Source organism: Malus domestica, chromosome 11 (genome assembly GCF_042453785.1).
Source record: "Malus domestica chromosome 11, GDT2T_hap1".
Lineage (NCBI taxonomy): Eukaryota > Viridiplantae > Streptophyta > Magnoliopsida > Rosales > Rosaceae > Malus > Malus domestica.
In genome coordinates this window covers 9,461,596-9,484,269 of record NC_091671.1, presented here as the reverse complement: position 1 = coordinate 9,484,269, position 22,674 = coordinate 9,461,596, and the positions used below count along the sequence as shown (strand labels likewise).

Sequence of the window (22,674 nt, the reverse complement as noted above, 5' to 3'; positions counted from 1 at the left end):
AATCTTCCATCTCCTTATCCCAACTATATTCTAACAATTTATAACAGCTCATCCCTTTAATCTATTGACAAGTGTCACTTGACTTGACCCTTGATCTTCTCTTCACTTGGATAGCTTTTCTTCACTTGTATCTTCACTTGGATCCTTATATATGCCGAGTCCATCTCCAGGTTGAAATACCCGATGTGTCATATCCAATTTTTAGGTTTTAGTCTCAAATTAGTTAATTGATTCAAGTTTAGGTTTTAAGTCTTAAATTTTGGAACACAACTCTAAAGGATTTTGAGTCACATAAAATTAATCATGATATAAATGTACCTAAACGTCCATCCTTTAGTATTAGTTATATAGTTATACATAAAAAAAATTCTATTTAGACAACCTCATTAACCCTTGTTAAACACGTATATAGTAGTCATTTGATCAGTTTTGTTATAGAAATATTGTTGTAAACAAGAATTTGCACACATCCTCTTTCAAGTAAGTGCCATGCATTCAAAGTCTTGTGATCTGATAATTTAATTTGATTGTTATATGAAAGAGAAGGAACTACACGTGTATATAGACATAAGTAATTAAGGTACTATACCTTGCAATACATATTCCTGATTTTTCTTGTCCTTGAGGTAAGTAATTTTCAAGTGAGTTTAAAGTGATTGATCCAAATTATACACTAACTAAAAATCAAATAAATCATCCCCCTCCCAGCCCCCACCCACGACGTGGTGTTTCACTCAGCTTCATGGGCCAATGACCACCATTAATATTGCTGCCACCAGCAGCGACATCCCGCTTATTTTGCATCAGAGAAGGCTGCCTTGGCTGCATTATATCCCTTGCTCGCCACGTGGGTCCCACCAACCAACTGCAGGCCATCTTCAACAATTCAACTGGTGGCAGTAGTTGACAGCTTGCGGTTGTGGAATGCATGGCATGGTGGAATGCATGGCATGGCATGCATGCGTGCATGCGAACGTCGTTGTTTGCTTGCTAGGGCTTTGGATTCCACATTCCATTGTCAAATTTGGATCCATTCATTTGCCGGCCCCCTCCTGGCAGATCCAATTCAGATCGATTTGGTAAAATTTATATTACTATTTTAAATCAAACTTTTTATTATTAAAACCCGAAGGAAAACATATGTGTTTGTTTCTCATGGGATTGCCTGAGACGATAATTCAACGATATATACGTCTGCAAAGTAGGGGACCCCAATTGGATTGCTTGGGTTTCACCTCATCTTAGGACATGATAAAATAAATCCAAATTGTACCTAAATATAAGGGTCCAAATGTGAGAGCATGGCTCGTGGCTCATCTTGGAGATAGAGTTTAGCCCCAATTTGTCCAATTAATTACATTCTTTTGTAAGCATGATTTTTTGTAGTAAAATAGGTTTTTCAAGGGGTAAAGCGTCTTAATATCAAAAAGGTCATTGTTGAAGGAGATTTCTAGATATTAGTTGACATTTTAAACCATAAAAACAAAGTTTTATTGATGAGTTGAATCAATTAGTCAGGACATTTGTCACCTATTAAGATAAATTTCAGATATTACATTTCATTGTATTTACAAATCGTAAATATAATAGCCTAGCAACAATTGAATTTGCTATATGTTTGGACATAAATATGATCATATTCACAGTTGATAAGTTTTTTATGATATTATTTTATATATATGATTTTAAAATACGTCTAAAATCTTATTTGTAATTTGCTTCTTAAAAAGGAACAAATGCTCTCCTAAGATATCTGCTCATCTTTTTGTTTTAGTCAAAGTCATCTATGATACTTTAAGGTTCCATATACCAAGTCTCATGTTGTATCTTTGCTTAATGTTCAATTGTAAGTTAATAAGATACCAACACTTAATCGAATATGTTTGTTTCAATATGTAAGTCAAAATGATTGTTTATCTGAGACAGCATACAAGAAAATATAAATTCGCATGAATCCTATAACCTAAGGGACGTGTAAATATGGTCCGAAATAATTGTTCCACAATCACAACATAAGCTTCTCATTTTTGTTTTCTTGAGTTTAGTTTCGTTTAAGTTAAGGACTTTTTTAAAAGTGAAACTCTCTGTTGACTCTCTAACACCTCGTGTTTTTAGCACAATGTTTTATAATGTTGGCACGAAAATTGACGTTAAACAGTGAGGTGCTAGAGAGTCCATGAAGAATTCCACTTTAAGAGAATCTCCATTTCTTATATATATGTATATATTCTACTTTATTAAGTACATAATTATTATGTGATGGAAAGAGTTGGCATGTTATGATAACGTGGGGTACTAAGCTAAAATATATATAAAAGTGAGTGTACACACACACTCTCATGGCACATAATTGCTTGTCATGCTCATGCCTAATCATTTTGCTTCCCCCATGTCCCCATCTTTAACAATCATCTCTCCCTCTGTTTTTCAACCCTTTTTGTGCCTTTACTTTTCGTATATCTTACTTCATATGTTCACCCACCATTTTTGGTCCCCACACTCAAAGTTTTTGGTTCCTATTTGAGGTCATTAATGTGCCATTTGCCGTAGTGTTTGTAAGTGTATTTGTTTTCAACATAATGCCTATTCAGATGCGTGTTAGAGGATGTTGAGAGGTTAGTTTTTCTTTAAAAATAGAGAATTAGGTGTGTGATTTCGTCAAACCATAAGAGCTTAAAAATTGTCGAATTAAATATTTATCACCTTTTTTTTTCATGTTTACATCTTTTTTTTCAAGGTAAGATACGATGGGGCAAAATGCGGGTGGAATTTAATGTTGTTTAAGCTAGTTAGTTAGTACGTTAGTTAGTGAGGCTAAAACTTGGTTTTCTTTCAGCCAAAGCCTACCACTGGCAGCACATATATTGAAGTTGGCAGGCAGAAGGTTTTGAGGATGGGAGCCACATTGTACAACTTGTGTATGATGTGTATTTAAATTAACCTAAATAATAGATTAATTTAAAACCAATTAAACTCGTAAGTGCACGAATTAATTGTAGTAAGATATGCAAATACGAGGTCGATTCCACAAGAATTACTTTAGCACCAATTTAACCGACTAATCACGCTTAACTTAATTAAACAAAGAAATGATAGATTAAAGTGAAGGATTGATTAAGACTAAAACTAACAATACAAGTAAATAAAATAACACGTGTTAGAAGAATTTGAGAAACGATGAAGTCTAAGGTTATGAATTCGCCAATAACAATCTTATTTACTTTTCCTAGAGTAAACTACTATCCAATTACCATGCCAATATTAAAGTTTGTTCCTTCTAAGGTATGAATTGATCTGTGGTCAGACATCAACTCGTGTATCTCTACATGATAACTATATCCTATTCATTAGGCATACAATTAAACATATAAAAGCTCATTAAGTGTAGAAGAATCATGTCAACCAAGTAGGACTAGCTTATTGGTCATGCTTACTAGTTTATCTAGTCTTCTTAATCTTAGTTCTAATAAACCTAAGGGATTGCTTATCATCATAGGTTTATTCAAGTATCTGGATGTATAATTTCTAAAGGTGATCAATCAATAGATATCTAAACCTATAATAAAATAAGCACAAAGAATATAACATGACATATAATCAAATAACAATTAAAAATTAATTTGCAGATATTCACGTATGGCTTCATCATAAACCTTATAAAATAACTTAGTTACACAAAAAGATAAAAATAAAAGAAATATAAAACCCAAAATTCATGGCTAGTCACGTCCCTAAGTTCTTCTTCTTGAATTGCGGTGTATGATGATGGTATGGGGGCGTGGTGATGTGGGGATTTGTAGAAAGAGCTTAAAGTGCCCTACTTATACTAGAAAACCCTAAAAGGTCTGATAGAAACTCTCTTAAAACAAAACAAATTCCTAAACAATTATTGACCAAACTATGAAAGAATCCTTCTTAGCTTGAGAAACACGTCATCTATCTTGCACGCCAGTTTTGAGGTAGTTCCAACATCTAGAAAATTCTGGAAAAATAGGAAAATTTTAATTGTATATCTTAAGCTTTCCAAGCATATATCTCACGTTTTTAGGAAAAATCGGAAAAGATTTCAAATCTTCATTCTCTCACAACTAAGCAGTTTTGACAAAAAATGTAACTCTCATGGGATTGATTTGTAAAAAATGAAACAATTGGCTTCATGAAACATTATGAAAGTTGGATACAATGATCTTCAGCCTCTTAGCTTTCTTGTTCAATTAGCCTTACATCAAAACTCATTCGGGAAGCTAATTTATCATCAAAAGCATCCTAAATGCGTAGATTGACTGAAATTGAGAAAAGAAAAATAACAAGGCTCTTTTAAACCAATTCCTTAACCAAACTTAAGGATTATTGACATAAATATTAGTGTTCCTTTCTCCAAGGGCTAGGCTAAATCACACTTTTGATCGGTGGATGGTTCTTTTCAGCTAAATTTTGACATTATTCCTATAGTTTAATTAGTTTAATTGCAATCAAATCTTAACCTGCGATGGAGAAGCATTCACGAAGACTGATGGAGATGTCAGCCAACTAGTTTGAGATGCAACATGAGTAATGTCAATGACTTTGCTTGTAATCCATTCTCAGATGTAGTGGTAGTCAATATTGATGTGTACGGTTCTAGCATGGATAGGGTTAAAGTGCATAAGGGTTGAGAAATAAAAATCAAAACTTAAAAGTTGAACGGTTCAAATCGTTAAAATATCATACAAAGTGGACATTAATTATAGATTTATAAGGGAGTCCACCAAATAAGCTTAATTATTTGAGAGTATGATGGGGGTTATACATTAAATTTCATCTTAATCCTAGCTAATATTTTGACGATGTATCACTCACCACTCACATGATGAGTGAGGAAATTCATCTTCTTGGCTAGTATATTTTGATAATGAGATTGTATTCTATATCACGAGTGCAATGTACGTATTTTTGTGCTTATCTCACTCCTCATGTGAATGTACTAATGTACTTATCTCACTCTTTATTTGACAATCAACTAGAAATATTAAGGCATACTTGTCTCTCTAAAATATATGCAGTCAACTGAGTACGCAATCATTCGGTTTATAAATTTTTCTGAACAACTTCAAACTTGTAGGACTTGATCATTGCTTGTGAAACAAAGAAAAATGAGAGTTTTAACAAAACACTCCTGGTACTATTCATTTTTAACGAAAAATCATATTTATACATTTATCTGGTACTGTTTACTATACTTTTAAAAAGGCTTTTAATTAAAAGAGAAGTATTTTTGGACTTTTCATTAGTTTTTCTAAGAAAAATTCTATGTATACAAACCTAGATATTATGTGGCACAAACCTAGAATTACTCAACAAAACTACATGGTAAAAAGTGCCAAACGTGAAATGACGTAGACAAAGGGAAAATAGGTAAAACTACATAGATCAAAAATGTGATTTGACTCCTTTGAAATTATAATAATATAGAAAAATGACATCGACAACTATATAAAAACCCTATCATCTATCCACGTGTCACGCTTGAATTCATTCTTAGTTGCAATATTCCTTTGGTGTTACAAATGAGGTTGGAATTTTCTCTAAAATATTGGGATTTGAATTATTTTTCTCTAAGTGCAACGTTATCAAAAACTTACATGGAGTTGAGCTTCTGCCAACTAATTAACCTAACCAACCCAAATCGACTTTTACATGGGTTGGGTTGGTAATTAAGGGTTCGTTTAGATGTATTTTTAAAATGACTGAAAGCATTTTTAGGGAAAAAATTTTGAGGTTCCAAAAGCACTTTAAATGCTTTCTACAATAAACACAAGTTATGTGTTTCTTTCAAGAAGCACTTTAACTGTTTTTCCAGAAGTTACTAACATTTTTACTAAGGATTGTTTTTAAAAATATTTTCACCAAAAATACTTTTTGTCATTTTAAAAACATATCCAAACGAGTTCTAACTTAGTCGGCTAGAGCTTCTAGTCGGGGCTAGAAACCGACCCAACTCCGCTCTTGCCAAGCCGGGCCCTTGAACCAGATTAGTGGGCTTCGGTATCCGTGTCATTAGACTTTCGTGTGTCCAAGTTAAGATTTGGGCTAATTTTCGAAAAGCCCATATAACAAGCCCAAGGCCCAACATGTGGTCCAGAAAAAGAAAACAAAGGACCAGGAAAAAGTATAACTCTCTGACACCTGGATTGACAAAGCGATTGAAAGTTGAAACAGCCTGTAGTTTCGGGAGCCCCAGATCAGTAGGGCCCGCGTCGCCACGAACACGAATCTCGTTGAACAGATCGGACGGCCAGGAGTGAGCGCTGAGAGAGCCGTGGATTTAAAAGGCGAATTTCAGGTGGGGTTTGAGGTCTGAATTTTGAACCCAAGGGCGCGCAGTTGAGATCCGAGGGCTCCTCCGTCCACGCCAAATCCAAGGTCAGGTTTCTCTTCCTCCCTCATTTTCCCAGAAAATTTCAACATTTTCCTTGCAACCAAACAGTGCGTGCCAATCTCGAGTTTCGTGTGGAATTATTCGGTTTTGGATGTAGGATCGTTTCATTTTCGTTCTAGATTTGTGAGGTTTTGTTTGGCGATCTCTCGATCGTGGATCGGGTACATTGTCAATCTTTTGATCGTGAATATGCGGGAATTTGAATATCTGAGGATTATTTTGATGTTTCTTTTGGATTTGTGCGGTAGCTATTGGAATTTGAATTATATTATGGGAATATTACACTCTGATTTTGTTTATTGTATCTGGTTTGTGTTGTGATTTGATTAAATGTAGAAGATTTTGTTTTTCATGAAAGATTTGATTTCGTAATGCGAAACAACGGAGTTTTGAGATGGTTTGGATGTCTATGACATGAAGGAACCTCATGAATCACGTAGATTCAAGCATATGTATTGATTCATGACTGCCCTTTGAATAAGTCAAGTTGATCAACATAAAACCAGAAATGGAGAGTTATCCGGATTGAATCTTGGGTGTGCTTCTTTGTTTTCCGGTCATATATTATGTAGACTTATTCCTGCTATGCTTCATTTTGATCTGTCCTGTATATGATTGTGCAAAGTTGAATTGTTTTGCTGTAATTATAATTGACGGGAAATCGTTTTATGGTGGGTGTTCTGGTATGGTGTGAGCATTATGTTAACGTACAACTTATGGTTATGGTGTGATCATTATGGTGATGATGTTACTATTTGTGTTGATCGAATTCCTATACACCTGATGCCCGTGTATGTTTAGGAAATTGATGGGTGTTTCGTCTTTAGTATTTCAATTTCTCTATTGTTCATATCATGTCCCACTGTATTGCAGTTAATACGTCTCTATAGCTGGAATTAGAAAATGGCTGATGCCGAGGATATTCAACCACTCGTCTGTGACAATGGAACAGGAATGGTTAAGGTATGTTTTTTATCTCCAACTCTTGCTGACTAAATCTGATTCTACTCAACTTTTGTAATGCTGATCTTGTAAAGGCATACATTATCTCAATGGAAATCTTAATATTAATAGATCAATAATTATATTGAATTCTCATCTTTTAGGCTGGATTTGCTGGAGATGATGCTCCAAGGGCAGTCTTTCCTAGCATTGTCGGCCGCCCACGACACACTGGTGTGATGGTTGGAATGGGTCAAAAGGATGCATATGTCGGAGATGAGGCTCAGTCTAAACGTGGTATCTTGACTCTGAAATACCCCATTGAGCATGGTATTGTGAGCAATTGGGATGATATGGAGAAGATTTGGCATCACACGTTCTACAATGAACTTCGTGTGGCCCCAGAAGAACATCCAGTTCTGCTCACTGAAGCACCTCTGAACCCAAAGGCTAATCGGGAGAAAATGACCCAAATCATGTTTGAGACATTCAACGCTCCTGCTATGTATGTTGCCATCCAGGCTGTTCTTTCCCTCTACGCCAGTGGTCGTACAACTGGTAAGCAGTTTGAACAATTTCAGCATGTTGTGGATTTGAGTTGATGTGGATTCAATGACTTGAATGCAATACATCCGAGGTGCTGTTAGTTAGCCTTTAGAAGAGCTTATCTTGGAAATTGATTTGAGATCATTGTTGAAGTGATCGTAATATATAGCAGGTTCAACTGTTTTCTCGAAGCATTCAAAAGAATCAAAACAAAAATTGAAGTGGGTTTTAAAAGTTACGGAATGATAATTATGTGTATCTTCAATATCATTTAGACAATTTCCTTTCTGGAACTTCCGTGCAGGTATTGTTCTCGACTCTGGAGATGGTGTCAGTCACACTGTCCCCATTTATGAGGGATATGCTCTTCCCCATGCCATCCTCCGTCTTGACTTAGCAGGTCGTGACCTCACCGATGCCCTTATGAAAATTTTGACTGAGCGTGGCTATTCCTTCACCACCACAGCTGAGCGAGAAATTGTCAGGGATATGAAGGAGAAGCTTGCATACATTGCCCTTGATTATGAGCAGGAGCTTGAAACTTCCAAGACAAGTTCTTCTGTTGAGAAGAGCTATGAGTTACCTGATGGGCAGGTGATCACCATTGGTGCTGAGCGCTTCCGCTGCCCAGAAGTACTCTTCCAGCCATCCATGATTGGAATGGAAGCTGCAGGCATTCACGAGACCACATACAACTCTATCATGAAGTGTGATGTTGATATTAGGAAAGATTTGTATGGAAACATTGTCCTCAGTGGTGGTTCTACCATGTTCCCTGGCATTGCTGACAGAATGAGCAAGGAAATCACAGCTTTGGCACCTAGCAGCATGAAAATCAAGGTTGTTGCTCCACCTGAGAGGAAGTACAGTGTCTGGATTGGTGGATCCATCCTTGCATCTCTTAGCACTTTCCAGCAGGTATGAAAATTTAGTATACGTGACACCGATTATGATTACATACTCGCGTGGCACATCATCTTAGAAATGTGCATTATCTTTATCATTTGGAGGTTAACCCTGCTCGCATTAACAAATCATATTATACGCTGTTTTCCCAATCTCTCTCTCACAATTATTCCATTGGTTCATACTAATCGAGTGTTAATGTTTATACTTGGAATGCAGATGTGGATTGCGAAGGCCGAGTATGATGAATCTGGCCCATCAATTGTACACAGGAAGTGTTTCTAATTCTGTGGGATGGGATCGCTAGAAGCGTGATTTCTAGTCTGTTTCGGATAGCAATTGCAGCTCGCAAGTATTTACTCTTACCTTTGCTTCTCTCAATATTTTCTGTGTCCAGTGTCGTTGAAACAATGAACTACGAGACGTGGAGGTTATGGCCGAGAGTTGAACTCTTTAGCTGTTATTTTCTGTATTAACCGTTGAACAGTGTTAGTTCAATGCTAAAAGCCTCTGCCATTTATAAATTTTTGCTCCTCCCCACCTCCTTTCTGATTGAAATTCTAATTTGCCATTAAATTCTTAAGGGCCTCTCTGTTTATTTAATAAATTAATGTTTCTCTATTTTTCTGTAGTGTGGTTCTGTTATTTCCCCAGATGTATTGAAGTTTAATTTAATAAGCTCATACCTCTATAAGTTTTATGTAAATGCTGCTGTTGCTTTGATTTGATCTCAAAGTTTCCTAAAGCATCTGCTCACCTTAACTTGCTTCAAACCCTAGGCAAAAGTTGATGATGTGGCGCATAACAAAGAAAACGACTTATGGAATATACTTGGGTTAGTTGTCCATGATCGAGTGAGAGGCATCTCGTTGTTTATGCATGTTGTGTTTATACTGCGTTACTAGTTGCTCACAATACCAACGAGATGTCTCCCACTTGGGCATGCAACGGCGGAGCCAGCAGAGGGTCATTGGTTGCCTTTGATTTTAACAACTTCAAAAATCCTATGTATATTTATTTGTGTATTGTATTTGACCCATATAAACAGCTAATAGAAATTAAATTACAATCTCCTCCTATCTTATTCCAACATGTTTATTTTTCTTTTCTCTCTTCTTGTGTGCGACTTTGTTGTGCACACCATGTGTTAGTTGATAACAATAGCAGAGTTAGGAATTTTTTACCGGGTGGGCTAGCTTAAAATTTTAAATCTTTATAAATAAAGAAACTTGATACCGTATTTTTCATAGTATCAGCTAAAAATTTCACAAGGTGAGCCAAAGTTTTTTGTAATTAAATAAATACGTGTTAAAATTAAACAAATCCAAATTTGTACATGTACAAGAAGTGATAAGAAAAGTAATGCAAGAAAAAGAGATGGTTTGCAAACTTTATTATATAATTTTATATAGTTAAACCTAGAGAATTCGAATTAGTGACTAAATATTTGGTGGGCTACATTTGAAAATCAATCAAAATTACATGTAAAATTTTATTTTTCATCGCAAGCTACCTGGGCTATAGCCCCCAATGGTTGATAAGTCTTGGAAGTCTTTAACACTACTCCACATAATCCTACATCCACCTCCGACAAGCCTCTACAAAAATGGCGGTCGACATATGTCAGCATAAGTTTTTGATACATGTTGGCAGGATTAACAGTTGCCTACTAGGTGCTCGACGAAATGGTCCAATAAATTTATTTTTGATTAACATGATGAACCTATTATTTGAAAATATTGACTCCGTCACAGCGCACATGGACGTGTTGGGTTGTCCTTATCGACGGGATGTCATATTTTGAGATTGATCAATTGATTAGCTGGAAATAGATTTAAGATTATTTGATGAATACCAAAATATAAGAAAGAAAAAGAAACATAATTAACGACATTCACGGGTCGAACGAGAGATTTAACAAGGTGGCCCATTGGTTTTACTTTGGTGCCTTGAGATAATAGCCGTTACATTTAAATACTATACATGTAAAGAATTTTCATTTACGGATAATGGTTAGGTAAAATCTTCAAAGTCCAACTGATTAGAAATGAGACGAGGTCTATGATATTGACAATTGCTTTGCCCATAAGGCTTTAGAATTTTTTTGACTTGAATAAGATGGTACAATACGTATTATAATATAACTGAATGATAAGTTTGATATGTCTCACATTAGCTTAATTTTTTTGACATTTTTTCACTTATATTATGATATGTGGTTGTTTGGACCCAATGTTACACTATCAGCTTGTTTAATTGAAACTATTGGATGAGTACTAATTTCTTCTAAATATTACTACCATTCTTAATTATTATAATAATTATCTTGAAACAAAAAATATTATACGAAAAATATAAAGTTGATGTAGAACCTCACTTTTAAAAATGTCCTAAGCATTTCTCAGAAAGTATTCTCCAAAGTCAATAACATTCAAAATCATGATTTGGGCGAAAACTTGATGTAGGGGTGAAGGGAAAAGGAGGCAGATTCTCTGCCCTCCCACTTCCTGTGTCCTCTCATGCCCTTTTGCTTGTGTGATTATTGTTAAGTCACGTCAAAATTTTATATTACTATTCATTTTTTGTCTTATTATCTCTATAAAAAAAATATAAAATATTGATATAACTTAACTGTAACCACATAAAACAGGATGGCATGAAAGACACGGAAAGTGGGAGGGCAAAAAATCTGCGGAAGAAGATGATGAGATAATATGGTGGGACACGTGTGAGGCATTTAACGAGGCAAGGAACCTTGGCAAAGGTTTGAAGTTATTTGCCAGTAACTAGCTTATGTCGTCCACCAATGGGCGATGTCGTGGGGTTCATTCCGAAGATAATATTTTTAGATATTATTTTAAGCGGATTTGTTACTCGCCACATCATTTTTACAACGTGGCCATCAAGGATTTTCCTTAATATAAATAGAGAAGGTTTGACCTTCAAACACTTTATGCAAAATCTCACTCAACGCGCATCCTCTCATCAAGGTTCTAAAAAATGTTAGATGCTAGTCGGGTGGTGAGTTAGAGTCTAGCGCCTAAGTGGTTAGACGGCTAGGCCGCCTAGGCGGATTTAGGTAAATTTCTTGTATATTTTGTAAATAAGTGCATATGGACACTTACAAAAAATTATACTTGTATGAAATCCATGGATAAGATAATAAAATAATGATAAAATGCAAAAAGTGTATCCAACAAGTCCAAAATTTAAAAACACATTAAGCATATATGCCATATAACCATAGTGAGGAGTATTGTAGGATAACACATATACAACAAGTTCACAATTTAAAACAACATAAAATGGAAAATAGGAGGAAAATAAGGAAATTTAGTAATGTAAGATACTTATCTTTAGCATCCCGGAATTAAGTTGATACACAACACACCTATTCTATAAATTAACAAAATTTCAAGGTATAATTAGAACTTAGACTTTAAACAAATTTCAAAAAAAAAAACCACCCAGCCGCCTAGCCCCGCCTAGGGCCACCCCGATTTTTCCAGTCATTTTGCACAAAATCGCCTCGGTTCCAAGGCGCCTAAGTCGTTTTTTAGAACAGTGCTCATCATTTGAGAAATTGCTAACTCTCTTAACTTTGTCAGCACGTCTTTAATTTGGATTAATAACCGTTTGGATTAACAACACTATGTTGACAATTTTTTTTGGCGAAATGAAGTGCTACTAGGTTACTTAAGTTTGGCACATTGAAAACCAAACCCTTATTTGGACTTCACAGTAGCTAGCAACCTTGTTTTCAGATTCTAAAACTCTGATTCAAAAGTCAGAAGCGTATCCGACACTACCACCACATTCGTCCTACTCGTCAGCCAAAGCATTTGGCACCTTGAAAATCAAACCCTTATTTGGACTTCACAGTCTTTGGGTTATAGCATTCAGAGGCCAAGGCGCGTTCCTCCCTCGGTCGCATTCGCTAGGATACAGAAATCAGAAGCGCATATGACACCACCACCACATTCGTCGATCGTGTTTAGTGGCGAGTTGGCACGCCCACATTTACTAGAAGGACTTAGTAAGGCTTGATAGCTTTTAGGTTAACACTGGTGGGTGAAAAATAAGAATCAAGGAATGAGTCGTTTTCTTTGTTATATGACACTTATTTGATACTAACTAATTGCTTTGACTAACGTTATGAAAATATAGATTTGAGGTTTTATCGTACTTTTTCAAGTAAATGTAAATTAAAGAATCAAAAGATGCCCATGAAGATGCTCTCATGCTTTTAATTTTTAAAATTTTAAACAATCTTTGACTGAAAGCAAAAGAGCAAAGAAAATGAGTGAGTATCTTCGTCAGATCCTCTTTGTATGAATTTTGAGAATATTTAAATTATATTTGTTTATTATACATTATATAATCAGTAATTATTATAATTTTTTTTTAAATTGAATATAAACAATATCTAACGAAAACTGAAGCATGATAAACGGATGTAATTCGGTGAGAATTCGGCGGGGATCCTATCTCAAATAAAATCTCTCTCCCCCTCCACCGTCAACATTTTCCCGTGACTGTCAAATCAGCACAAAAGGTTAAGCCTCCCTTGGAAACGAGAACTCCCTTACAAATCCCTACAAATTCCACGAAATCTCATTCCTGTAATCATCAGTTCCAAATTTTACATATGACCCTCCCACCTGCAACCCCAACAACACCGGCACCCACATTCCTCAAACCCCAACTCCTCGACCAGCGGCGGAGCTGCTTCCGCCTTACCCTTCCATTTCCATGGAGCTCGGACAGCCTTCGTATCCGCACCATGGCCCGGTGGCTGAATCCCCTTCTGGGTTCTCTTCTCCGGTGAGTTTCCGACGTGGGTTTGACCGGCCTGCGACTTTCTCCTCTCAGTCTCAGTTGCCCGAGATTTTTGAAGAAGGTGGTGGTGGTGACAAGGTGCACGTGGCGGTTGGGAAGTCTGTGGAGAAAGCTTTGAGCTTGCTTCGTTGGACGGTCAAGCACTTTGGCTGTAATGAAATTTGTATACTTCATGTTCATCAGCCATCTCCGCTCATTCCCACTCTCTGTAAGTCTCTCTCTCTTTAACAAGTCAAGTGTTCTGGTGAATGGCTCTAGATTACGAAGAAGGTTCAAAAGTTTCTTGATTTATGAATTTCTTTCACAGTATGCATATAGGGGTCTTCCAGTTTTTTCCTGAATTCAGAAAATGTTAGGGAACAATTTGAAAATGTGACAAAAATTGGCCCATTACTGTGTCGTGGACGGAACGTGAATTATTTTCTGTTTGCATTTGAGAAAACAAAAGGGTTCTTATGACAGTGTAAAATCTCGCAAAACTTGATTCAATTCTCATTTCCAGGCTTTTGCTAAGCAGTTTGAGACATTTTCTCTTCGTCTTTGAAGACTTTGATTTCTTTGAAATTGTATGTCATTCATCATTACAATGATTTTGCAGTAGGAAAACTACCCGCAAGTCAGGCAAATGACGAGGTGGTGACGGCTTTCAGGAGGGAGGAAAGGGAACGGAAAATGAAGCTTTTGCAAAATTATTTGAGGGCTTGCTCTAGAGCAAAGGTGTGTGCTTTGTTCCTTTATGTTTTTGTCTTCTAATTTATAAATCAATCTTTATTTTGAGTGTTTTACTATCATAACTATTATAAATTGAAGTCCTCATGTTTAGCAGAGTTTTAAGAAAGATCGCTACTCATAATCATGATGTCTCCTTATATTTGGAAGAACCTTGATTTCTTCCACTACTGAATTTCACCAATACCTTTTGAGTTTAGCTAACCAGTTCTCTAGTTTTTAGCTTCATGAACAAAGCTTTTCTGCCTTCCGTATTATTTTTATTTCATCAGGACTCAATATATTATGTGTTGATAGTTCAATATTTGTGTATAATTGTCTCAAAAGGGTCCACATTTAGTGAAATGACAATTGCATAATAACTGAATACAAATTGTGTATCTAACTATATTAGTGTAACCATTTACTTTCCAGGTTAAAGCAAGCATTGTTATGGTTGAAGCTAATGAAATTCATAAAGGAATTGTAGAGTTGGTCAACAATAATGGGGTTAGGAAGCTTGTTATGGGAGCTGTACCAGAAGAGTAAGTGGTGCATAATAAGGTTCCACTGTAAGTCTAATGGTTTGCTTTTGAAAGTTAAGATAATTGTAAAAAAGCTCAATTAGATCGTATACTGTGGTCTCTGTAAAACTGTGAATCACTCAGACATGAACTTGGCTATCCAGCTTATTCGTACTGCAGTGAAAAAAATTGGATATCGAAGAGCCTCCTTTGGTAAAAATGTATTTGGGAATTGATTCTGCTATGGTCCAGTTCATCCCTTCTCCCTTAGGGTAGGCAAATGAGGCCTACAATATTTCACCCCCAGCAAAGGCCCTGCCTTCTGTCCAACCATGCATGCATCATCTTAGAAAATAAAATAAAATTATGTTTACTTAACCCCAATTCGTGACATCATTTCAACTGCTTTAATATAAAATGCTGAAGTATGAAACTAGTGACATGTGGGTCTTAGTGTTTTTTGTTGACTTAAGATGTATATGTATCAGCAAACTTTGTCTTGTTTTTTGTTTTATGTACAAATAATTATTCTGTCAAGTTTATGTATTAAGGGACGTATTTAAGAACTCACCTTGTGCTCCCACACTCTCAAAGCCGGCTCTTTCCAAGGGAGTGGTCCAGGGATCAACTCCTACTCCAGTAAGTAGGAGTTGGTGTCTAATTGAACCGTCCCTTGGTGTCTACGTTTCGTTTTGTAAATATTTTCTTTGTCATACTAACGCAATGGAAAGTAAGTTTTCCTGGTTTTGTTGTTATGAAACTTGAATGTTATATATCTTTTGCAGCTGCATTATATGTCATTTTATTATATAGTAGCATAGTATGCCTTCCTAATAATGTACTATAGTTGCATGAAGGTGAAAAAGAGCTCCAGAAAAGCAAATTATGTAGCCAAATGTGCTCCAGTGTTCTGTGAAATACGGTTTATCAACAAAGGGAAACATGTCTGGACGAGAGATGCTTCAGATGGCCAAAGTTCTCTGACCTCATGTAGTCAACTGCAGATTGCACCTGCAGAAATTTTGAGTTCTAGATCATTTCAAAATAGAGAGAATGAAGAAATCCACGAAGAATTGGCTGCATCACCAACTTTAGCTTGTTCTTCAAATACATGCTTACCCTACAATATTCATAATTCAACTAGTACAAATTCTAGCTCTGGTTCAGGATATAATTCTGCTGAGGGAAGGATGTCTTCAGATTCTGATTTAAACGTTGAGGAACAGAGCTTATGCCGTATGCTTACGGAAGCTACACTAGAAGCCGAGGCATCAAGGGACAAGGCATTTGCAGAGCTATTGAAGCGCAAAAGTTTAGAATCAGAAGCTGTGAATGCTATCAACAAGGTAACAGCGAGTTGATGTTGCAGCTTAAGAACTAACGTTTTTGGTATTATGATTCCTAGAAATTACGGTACATGATCTATTTCAAGAGTGTTACACTCAAAATAAATTTGTGTAATGCAATGAAGGGATCTTTCTCAGTACTTTCAAGTATATAACTGTGAGTGCGAAGCTAAAAATAAATTTGTGTTACGCATTTAAGGGAACTTCTCAATACTTTCAGAAGATTAGTAAGCACGCATTGCTGATTAAGAATTTCTTGGCGAAGAAGAAGATAATTGAAACATTTTATATTTGGGTTATAACTACATATATAAAAATCTTGAAATCTATGTTATAATGAAATAATTTATTCATTAATCTTGTTATTCCTAACTCACAATTGTGTTTCTCCATTTCAGGCCAAGGCATTTGAGTTAGCCCGTGGCCGAGAAGTTAAACTTAGAGAAGAGGCTGAGGACGCCTTGAGAACCACGATTGAGGAACAACAAAAACTCTTGGAAGAAAAGGAAGAAATTAGTGGTGAGATAAGCAGGGCCATGAGAAATATTGCCCTTCTAGACAGCCGAGCACAAGAAGCAAGTCGAAGGTTTGCTGAAGCTTCTGGGGAAGTGAAGCAAATTCAGACTTCGATTGCAACTCTTCAGCAGGAAAAACAGTGTATTCAACGACAAAAGGTGGAAGCCCTTCGCTGGATTGAGCGGTGGAGGAATCATCGACAAGCTGGAGCCGCAAACTGCAATGCACTCATTGGGTTTGTTGAAGAACTGCCGAAATTAGCAGAATTCTCATTGTCAGATTTGCAGACTGCAACATGCAATTTTTCTGAGAGCTTTAAAATTGGGCAGGGAGGATATGGTTGTGTTTATAAGGGGGAAATGCTGGGCAGAACTGTCGCCATAAGGAAATTGCATCCGCATAACTTGCAAGAACAAGCCGAGTTTCAACAAGAGGTCTCTCTCTCTCTCTCTCTCTCTCTCAACTATATATGTCAAATTGATGGAGTGATTAATAATACGTCAATGGCACTTCAAAGATGCTCATTTTTGTTTTTCTTTGTGCTTGCAGGTACAAGTTCTTGGACAATTACAGCATCGTCACCTTGTGACCTTGCTTGGTGTTTGTCCAGAAGCCTGGTCGCTTGTATACGAATACTTATCAAATGGGAGTCTGCAAGACCATCTTTTCAGGAAAAGCAATATTTCTCCGGTGCCATGGAAGACCCGAACACGGATAATTGCTCAAATCTCTAGTGCCCTTTGCTTCTTGCACTCCTCTAGACCTGAAAAGATTGTCCATGGTGATTTGAAGCTGCAAAACATACTACTAGATTCTGAACTCAACTGCAAGATTTGTGATTTTGGGATTTGCAGGCTGGTCACTGAAGACAATCTTTACTGTCGAAGTTTCCGCTGGAGAACTGAGCCAAAGGGTGCTTTTCCTTACACAGATCCAGAGCTGCAGAGAGTGGGGGTCCTGACGCCCAAGTCTGATATTTATTCCTTTGGGCTGATCCTTCTGCAGTTAGTCACCGGACGGCCTCCAGTTGGCGTAGCAAGTGAGGTGCGCAAGGCAGTTTTAGGTGGAAATTTGACATCGATTATAGATTCCTCAGCTGGAGAATGGCCTATATCTGTGGCAACGCGATTGGTAGACCTTGGTTTGCAATGCTGTGAATTGAATAGTAGGGAAAGACCAGAGCTTACGCCAGCTTTAGTGAGGGAATTGCAGCAGCTACATGCCTCTGAAGAGCGACCAGTGCCATCTTTCTTCTTGTGTCCGATCCTTCAGGTGAGTGATACTAAATTGTTCCAAATTCTAGTAACCCTTGGATTCAATTTGGGTTTTGCTCTCTAATTCAAGGTGCTGCAAAGCTCTATACGTAAATTTAGTTTTACATAACTTGAGAACTTATCACAAGGAAAAATTTTAGATCATCCATATGAAGACTTCAGACTACAGTTTGGTACTTGTGAACAAGGCTCGTGAATTACCACCTATGCACCAAAAAGCTCCAAACTAACTTGAATACAAGAACTAAGGTGGTAAACGACTTTCAAACTGACAGATTTTTCGTTGTTTACAGGAAATAATGCATGACCCGCAGTTGGCAGCTGATGGCTTCACGTACGAAGGTGAAGCTTTGCGTGGATGGTTACAAAATTGTCGCGAGACTTCTCCAATGACCAATTTGAAATTGAGTCACTTACATCTCACTCCCAACCATGCCTTACGCCTTGCTATTCAAGATTGGCTTTGCAAGACTTGAAATCTCACTACTTTCATGTAAGTATGTATGTAGGTACGTATGTCGTCGCTATGTCATTCACACGTGTAGATTTTCGTTGTAACCATCGTATTTCTATATCATGCAATGATAGGGAAAGTGCTTGTTGTATAAAAGCTACCAAAATTGAAAGCATTGTAACGTTAAGCAGATTAGTTTTCTATTACACTGTAAATTTACTAAATTTGAGAAATATCAAGATAGAATATATTTAATCATAATCTTAGACGTTCACTCATGCAAAAAACTCTGCTGGTGAGCAAAGCTCTTACTAATATTTCTAGATAACATAATATTTGAGTTGCACACGATAATAGTAACAATAAAAACCCAACTAAGTAACCCTTTCAACATGCCAGTGGAAGCGGTTTGCAGGTACTTTTTCGTTGTAACGGGTAGGTCCGAGAAACTATTAGACTAACGATGTATACAATACTTGATTTCTCGATGTAGATACTGCAATAGTTGGTTCTGGTACTTTAAAGACTACGAGTGTAATAGGAGCATCCGTTGACAAATGAGTGCATTAAGTTGCAGCAAGCAATGAAGCAGCACTTAGATTGTGCGTTTCATTGAAGGGATGTGCATCCCCAGCAGAAATTTCAACCCTAGACACATCTATCTCACCATCCAAAAGTGGGTTAGACTCTCCCTTGCAGCAGCATCTTTCCAAATCGTTCTTGTTTGGAACCATGTTTTCTTTAAAACTTGTTCGAGCTTCGGGTTTCTCTACTTCATCGTTGACAGCCACAACGATCACAATGCTTTCATTGCTTCGCTTTGATTCATCAACTTTCTTAGTAAAATCTTTGATGTCAGATGATGGAAACTGATTCTCCTGGTTTCCGTCGTCGCTGAAGAGAGTTTGAGAATTAGACCTTCCATATGTTTGAAATGATGATTCTCTTAAAATCCCTTGTGCTGAAGAGCCAGATGATCTTTGGCAGAAGCTCCCAAACCCGTGAATCCCTCTGGATAGCTTCCTAGCTTTGTCTCTCTCCTCTTTGAGAAGAGGTCCCTTCTCAAGCAGCTTCAAAATTCTCCCGGACTTCTTTCTAAGAGCAAGACCCCAATTGAATCTGCATTTTAAATATTTAGACCCTCAGCAAATTACTCGTACGCAAAGTCATGCTGCACTCCTCCCGTTCACCAAAAGAACGAGAAGATTTTCAGAATGACTGTTTTAGAGTGCCAATAACAGTTCTCGGGAATTTTATCAGAATTACGTACCCTTTCTCATCTATATGCTGAAAGCTTCCCATCTGTTGAATAACATCTTTGTCAACCTCAAACTCAACTGCAACGCTTTCTGGTCCATGAGTCAGCAAATGCTCAACAACAATCAGAGAATTGTAGGAGACCCTCCAGTTCTTTTTTTCAAACTTCACTAATCTGAAAACGAAATTATATAAGCATAGATAATCACCAAGTTTTTATATTAATAAATCTGGAGGGGAAAAAATGTAGTGATTTCTGCACTTCTCTTTTCTTCCGCATGCACTGCACCCTATTTTTCTAGTCTTAGGATTGAAAAAACCAAAGGAGAATCAATGGACGTAAAAAATGGGAGTGCGGAAGGAGAAAATCGTGCGAAAAACGAAAGCGAAAGAAAGGGAGAAAACCCAGAAACCTTTTGTGTAAAATCTCCACAATTCTTGTGTAATCTTCGAGTTCGAAAGCAGCCTTTGAAATTGAACCCAAGGTCCTTGTGTCTGGAGACAATGGATTCCCATTTGTAGCTTCTTCAGTCAATCTTCACACGTTAAACGCCAAGCAAAAAGTTCATCACATCAGAATCCAAAGCCACAACAAGTTCCTTCAAAAGCAGACCAACAAAAAACTACCAAATCCCATCCCACTAAGTTCAACAAATAAACCAGAAAAATGAGAGGACCTGGATATTCTAATCTTATCTAAACTACGAGCAGACAGATTCAAACTTGGCTGCAGAAGGGGAGTCGGAGCACGTTGCTCTAGCCAACTTAGCTACACACCATAGAAAAGATTGATTGAAACTTACAGTTGCGCTGGTGTAACATCTGTGAGGACTAGTCTTGCAGTCTTGATCTTCTCCTTGAAGAAGAAAGAAGCTTGTTTCTTGAACTCATGAAATGAAGGTGCGCCATTGTTGCTGCTGCTGATATTGTTGCTTAATATTGACATGTCTGAGTTTCCCAGTTGAAAAAAATCAGAGGAAAGAGAGAAGAAGATGAAAGTTTTGTAGACCAGTTTGGTGTTAGATTAGACCAAGTAGAGAAATTAAGCTCAACTAGCTAATTACTAAATTAATTATAATTTGAATATAACACAATTTCTAACAAATAAAGTGAGGTGATACTTGCATATGTAATCAAATGGGAAGAATGAGATACAAATTTCAATTGTTTAAGTTAATTAATTGGAGAGGGTGTTTACTGGGGGAGAAGATTTCAAAGTTTAAAATGTTAAGAGTGATGTAGCAACCAATGTGAGAAGGTCACATATGTCAAGGCTGTTTGCATTGAAATTTCCAACTTGACAGCAAACATTGTTTAAGTTAATTCTGCACACGTCTGTTAGTTAAGTTTACCAGAATAGTATACTCTATTCACACTATTTGAATTCAATTTTTTTTACCGTAATTTAGACGACTCTAATATAATTATTAATAACTTTGTAAAAAAAAGTTAAATTTAGTCGTTGGAGATTTAAATTGTATAAAAAGTAATGAGGTGTGAAGTCAACATCTGTTTTGTCTACGTGCATTAGTGCACAACGGGCGGAGTCTTTGTTTGAATTTGTAGTGATCGGTCAGATTCATACTTTTTATTTTGGGTTTTCTAGTTTTCTATGTCCTATTCTATTTCAAACCCTATTGTGACTTAAAAGACTCTGTCATATTAGGATCTTTAAGGGCTCGTTGATACAAATGATTGATTTGGATATGACTATTTATTATATTATAGGTATTTTAAAGAAAGAAATGAACTACAAATTCTTTATTTTGTCTAAGTTAAAAGTTACTTATGAATAATAGTTGTCCCTTTTAATCTTTATCATTTTTTGTGAGGATTAGTAGGGATATCTTTTCTTTATGAGTAAATGATGCAACTTGGACAAGATAAGAAATTTGTCATCCATTTTTATTCCTTGAAAATGGCTTCAATATAGTGAATAATCCAAGTCTATCCTTTCTTCAAACGAGGCCTAAGGAATTGCAAATACATTGAGAGAATTACAAGGTTGTCTTGCTTTTAAGAAGCACTTTAAGCCCACACCTATGTTCACATAGGGGTGGGGGAAGCAAGGTAACTTGAATTCTAGAGAGATCAAATTTAGGGGTAGTCTTGAGACCACTCAGAAGTTCGAAGAAGCGCTTGTGAGGACCTCCAAAAACTACCCAATGACCTAGGTAGGTGGTGGAAGAGAAAAGACCACCACCATGGCTGTGCAACATAAGCTTTGGACCAAGAATAAATATCTAATTTCAAATTAAGAGGAACACAGAGAATACCACCATGACTGTTATTGTTGGACCTTCATTTCAAAGAAGAAGAAAGACCCTCTTTCCATTCCCCATGTGTCAAAGAAGAAGAAATAGTGTATTACTCAACCAATACTATTTATACCACATATTGATTTGGATATGACTATTTATTATATTATAGGTAATTTAAAGAAGAAATGAACGATAAATTCTTTATTTTGTCCAAGTTAAAAGTTATTCATGAATAATAGTTGTCCCTTTTAATCTTTATCATTTTTGTGAGGATTAGTAAGGATATCTTTTCTTCATGAGTAAATGTTGCAACTTGGACAAGGTAAGAAATTTGTCATCCATTTTTATTCCTTGAAAATGGCTTCAATACAGTTAATAATCCAAGCCTATCCTTTCTTCAAAAAGGCCTAAGGAATTGCAAACACATTGAGAGAATTACAAGGTTGTCTTGCTTTTAAGAAGCACTTTAAGCCCTCACCTATGTTCACATAGGGGTGGAAGAGAAAAGACCACCATCATGGCTGTGCAACATAAGCTTTGGACCAAGAATAAATATCTAATTTCAGATTAAGAGGAACACAGAAAAGACCACCATGACTATGTTATTGTTGGACCTTCGTTTCAAAGAAGAAGAAAGACCCTCTTTCCATTCCCCATGTGTCAAAGAAGAAGAAATAGTGTAT

The 22,674-nt window shown here is 36.6% G+C and overlaps 3 protein-coding genes across 5 annotated transcripts; 2 read left to right on the top strand and 1 right to left on the bottom strand.

Moving 5' to 3' along the window:
• Positions 1-6,180: 6,180 nt before the first annotated feature.
• LOC103447714 (actin) lies at positions 6,181-9,433 on the top strand. 3 transcript variants are annotated; one of them, XM_008386905.4, is made up of 5 exons: positions 6,181-6,402; positions 7,292-7,381; positions 7,525-7,918; positions 8,211-8,824; positions 9,032-9,433. In XM_008386905.4, exons 2-5 carry the CDS (start codon positions 7,322-7,324, stop codon positions 9,095-9,097), a joined length of 1,134 nt encoding a protein of 377 aa, XP_008385127.1. In that variant the 5' UTR covers positions 6,181-6,402; positions 7,292-7,321; the 3' UTR covers positions 9,098-9,433. The 3 variants fall into 3 exon arrangements, with proteins under 3 accessions (XP_008385127.1, XP_017191420.1, XP_028944256.1); XM_017335931.3 differs by having other exon boundaries at positions 6,270-6,407; XM_029088423.2 differs by having other exon boundaries at positions 6,400-6,579.
• A 3,846-nt stretch (positions 9,434-13,279) lies between these two features.
• On the top strand, positions 13,280-18,734 carry LOC103447713 (U-box domain-containing protein 33-like). The gene is made up of 7 exons (XM_070807719.1): positions 13,280-13,859; positions 14,250-14,368; positions 14,795-14,904; positions 15,731-16,229; positions 16,628-17,179; positions 17,295-18,017; positions 18,313-18,734. Exons 1-7 carry the CDS (start codon positions 13,565-13,567, stop codon positions 18,493-18,495), a joined length of 2,481 nt encoding a protein of 826 aa, XP_070663820.1. The 5' UTR covers positions 13,280-13,564; the 3' UTR covers positions 18,496-18,734.
• On the bottom strand, positions 18,698-21,080 carry LOC103412984 (uncharacterized). The gene is made up of 4 exons (XM_008386902.4): positions 20,534-21,080; positions 20,144-20,266; positions 19,744-19,905; positions 18,698-19,592 (listed from the first exon to the last, which is right to left on the bottom strand). The coding sequence occupies exons 1-4, from the start codon at positions 20,674-20,676 to the stop codon at positions 19,040-19,042; spliced, it is 981 nt and encodes a 326-aa protein (XP_008385124.1). The 5' UTR covers positions 20,677-21,080; the 3' UTR covers positions 18,698-19,039.
• Positions 21,081-22,674: the final 1,594 nt, after the last annotated feature.

What these genes read in the sequence shown, in the direction of transcription:
- LOC103447714 (XM_008386905.4), top strand. Translation starts at nt 7,322, where the DNA reads ATGGCTGATGCCGAGGATATTCAACCACTCGTCTGTGACAATGGAACA. An exon ending in ATGGAACAGGAATGGTTAAG is followed by an intron (nt 7,382 to 7,524) that starts GTATGTTTTTTA and finishes CTCATCTTTTAG; the next exon opens with GCTGGATTTGCTGGAGATGA. An exon ending in CGCCAGTGGTCGTACAACTG is followed by an intron (nt 7,919 to 8,210) that starts GTAAGCAGTTTG and finishes ACTTCCGTGCAG; the next exon opens with GTATTGTTCTCGACTCTGGA.
- LOC103447713 (XM_070807719.1), top strand. Translation starts at nt 13,565, where the DNA reads ATGGAGCTCGGACAGCCTTCGTATCCGCACCATGGCCCGGTGGCTGAA. An exon ending in GGGCTTGCTCTAGAGCAAAG is followed by an intron (nt 14,369 to 14,794) that starts GTGTGTGCTTTG and finishes TTTACTTTCCAG; the next exon opens with GTTAAAGCAAGCATTGTTAT. An exon ending in CTGTGAATGCTATCAACAAG is followed by an intron (nt 16,230 to 16,627) that starts GTAACAGCGAGT and finishes TCTCCATTTCAG; the next exon opens with GCCAAGGCATTTGAGTTAGC.
- LOC103412984 (XM_008386902.4), bottom strand. Translation starts at nt 20,676, where the DNA reads ATGTCAATATTAAGCAACAATATCAGCAGCAGCAACAATGGCGCACCT. An exon ending in GTGGAGATTTTACACAAAAG is followed by an intron (nt 19,906 to 20,143) that starts GTTTCTGGGTTT and finishes TTTCGTTTTCAG; the next exon opens with ATTAGTGAAGTTTGAAAAAA. An exon ending in CAGCATATAGATGAGAAAGG is followed by an intron (nt 19,593 to 19,743) that starts GTACGTAATTCT and finishes TTTAAAATGCAG; the next exon opens with ATTCAATTGGGGTCTTGCTC.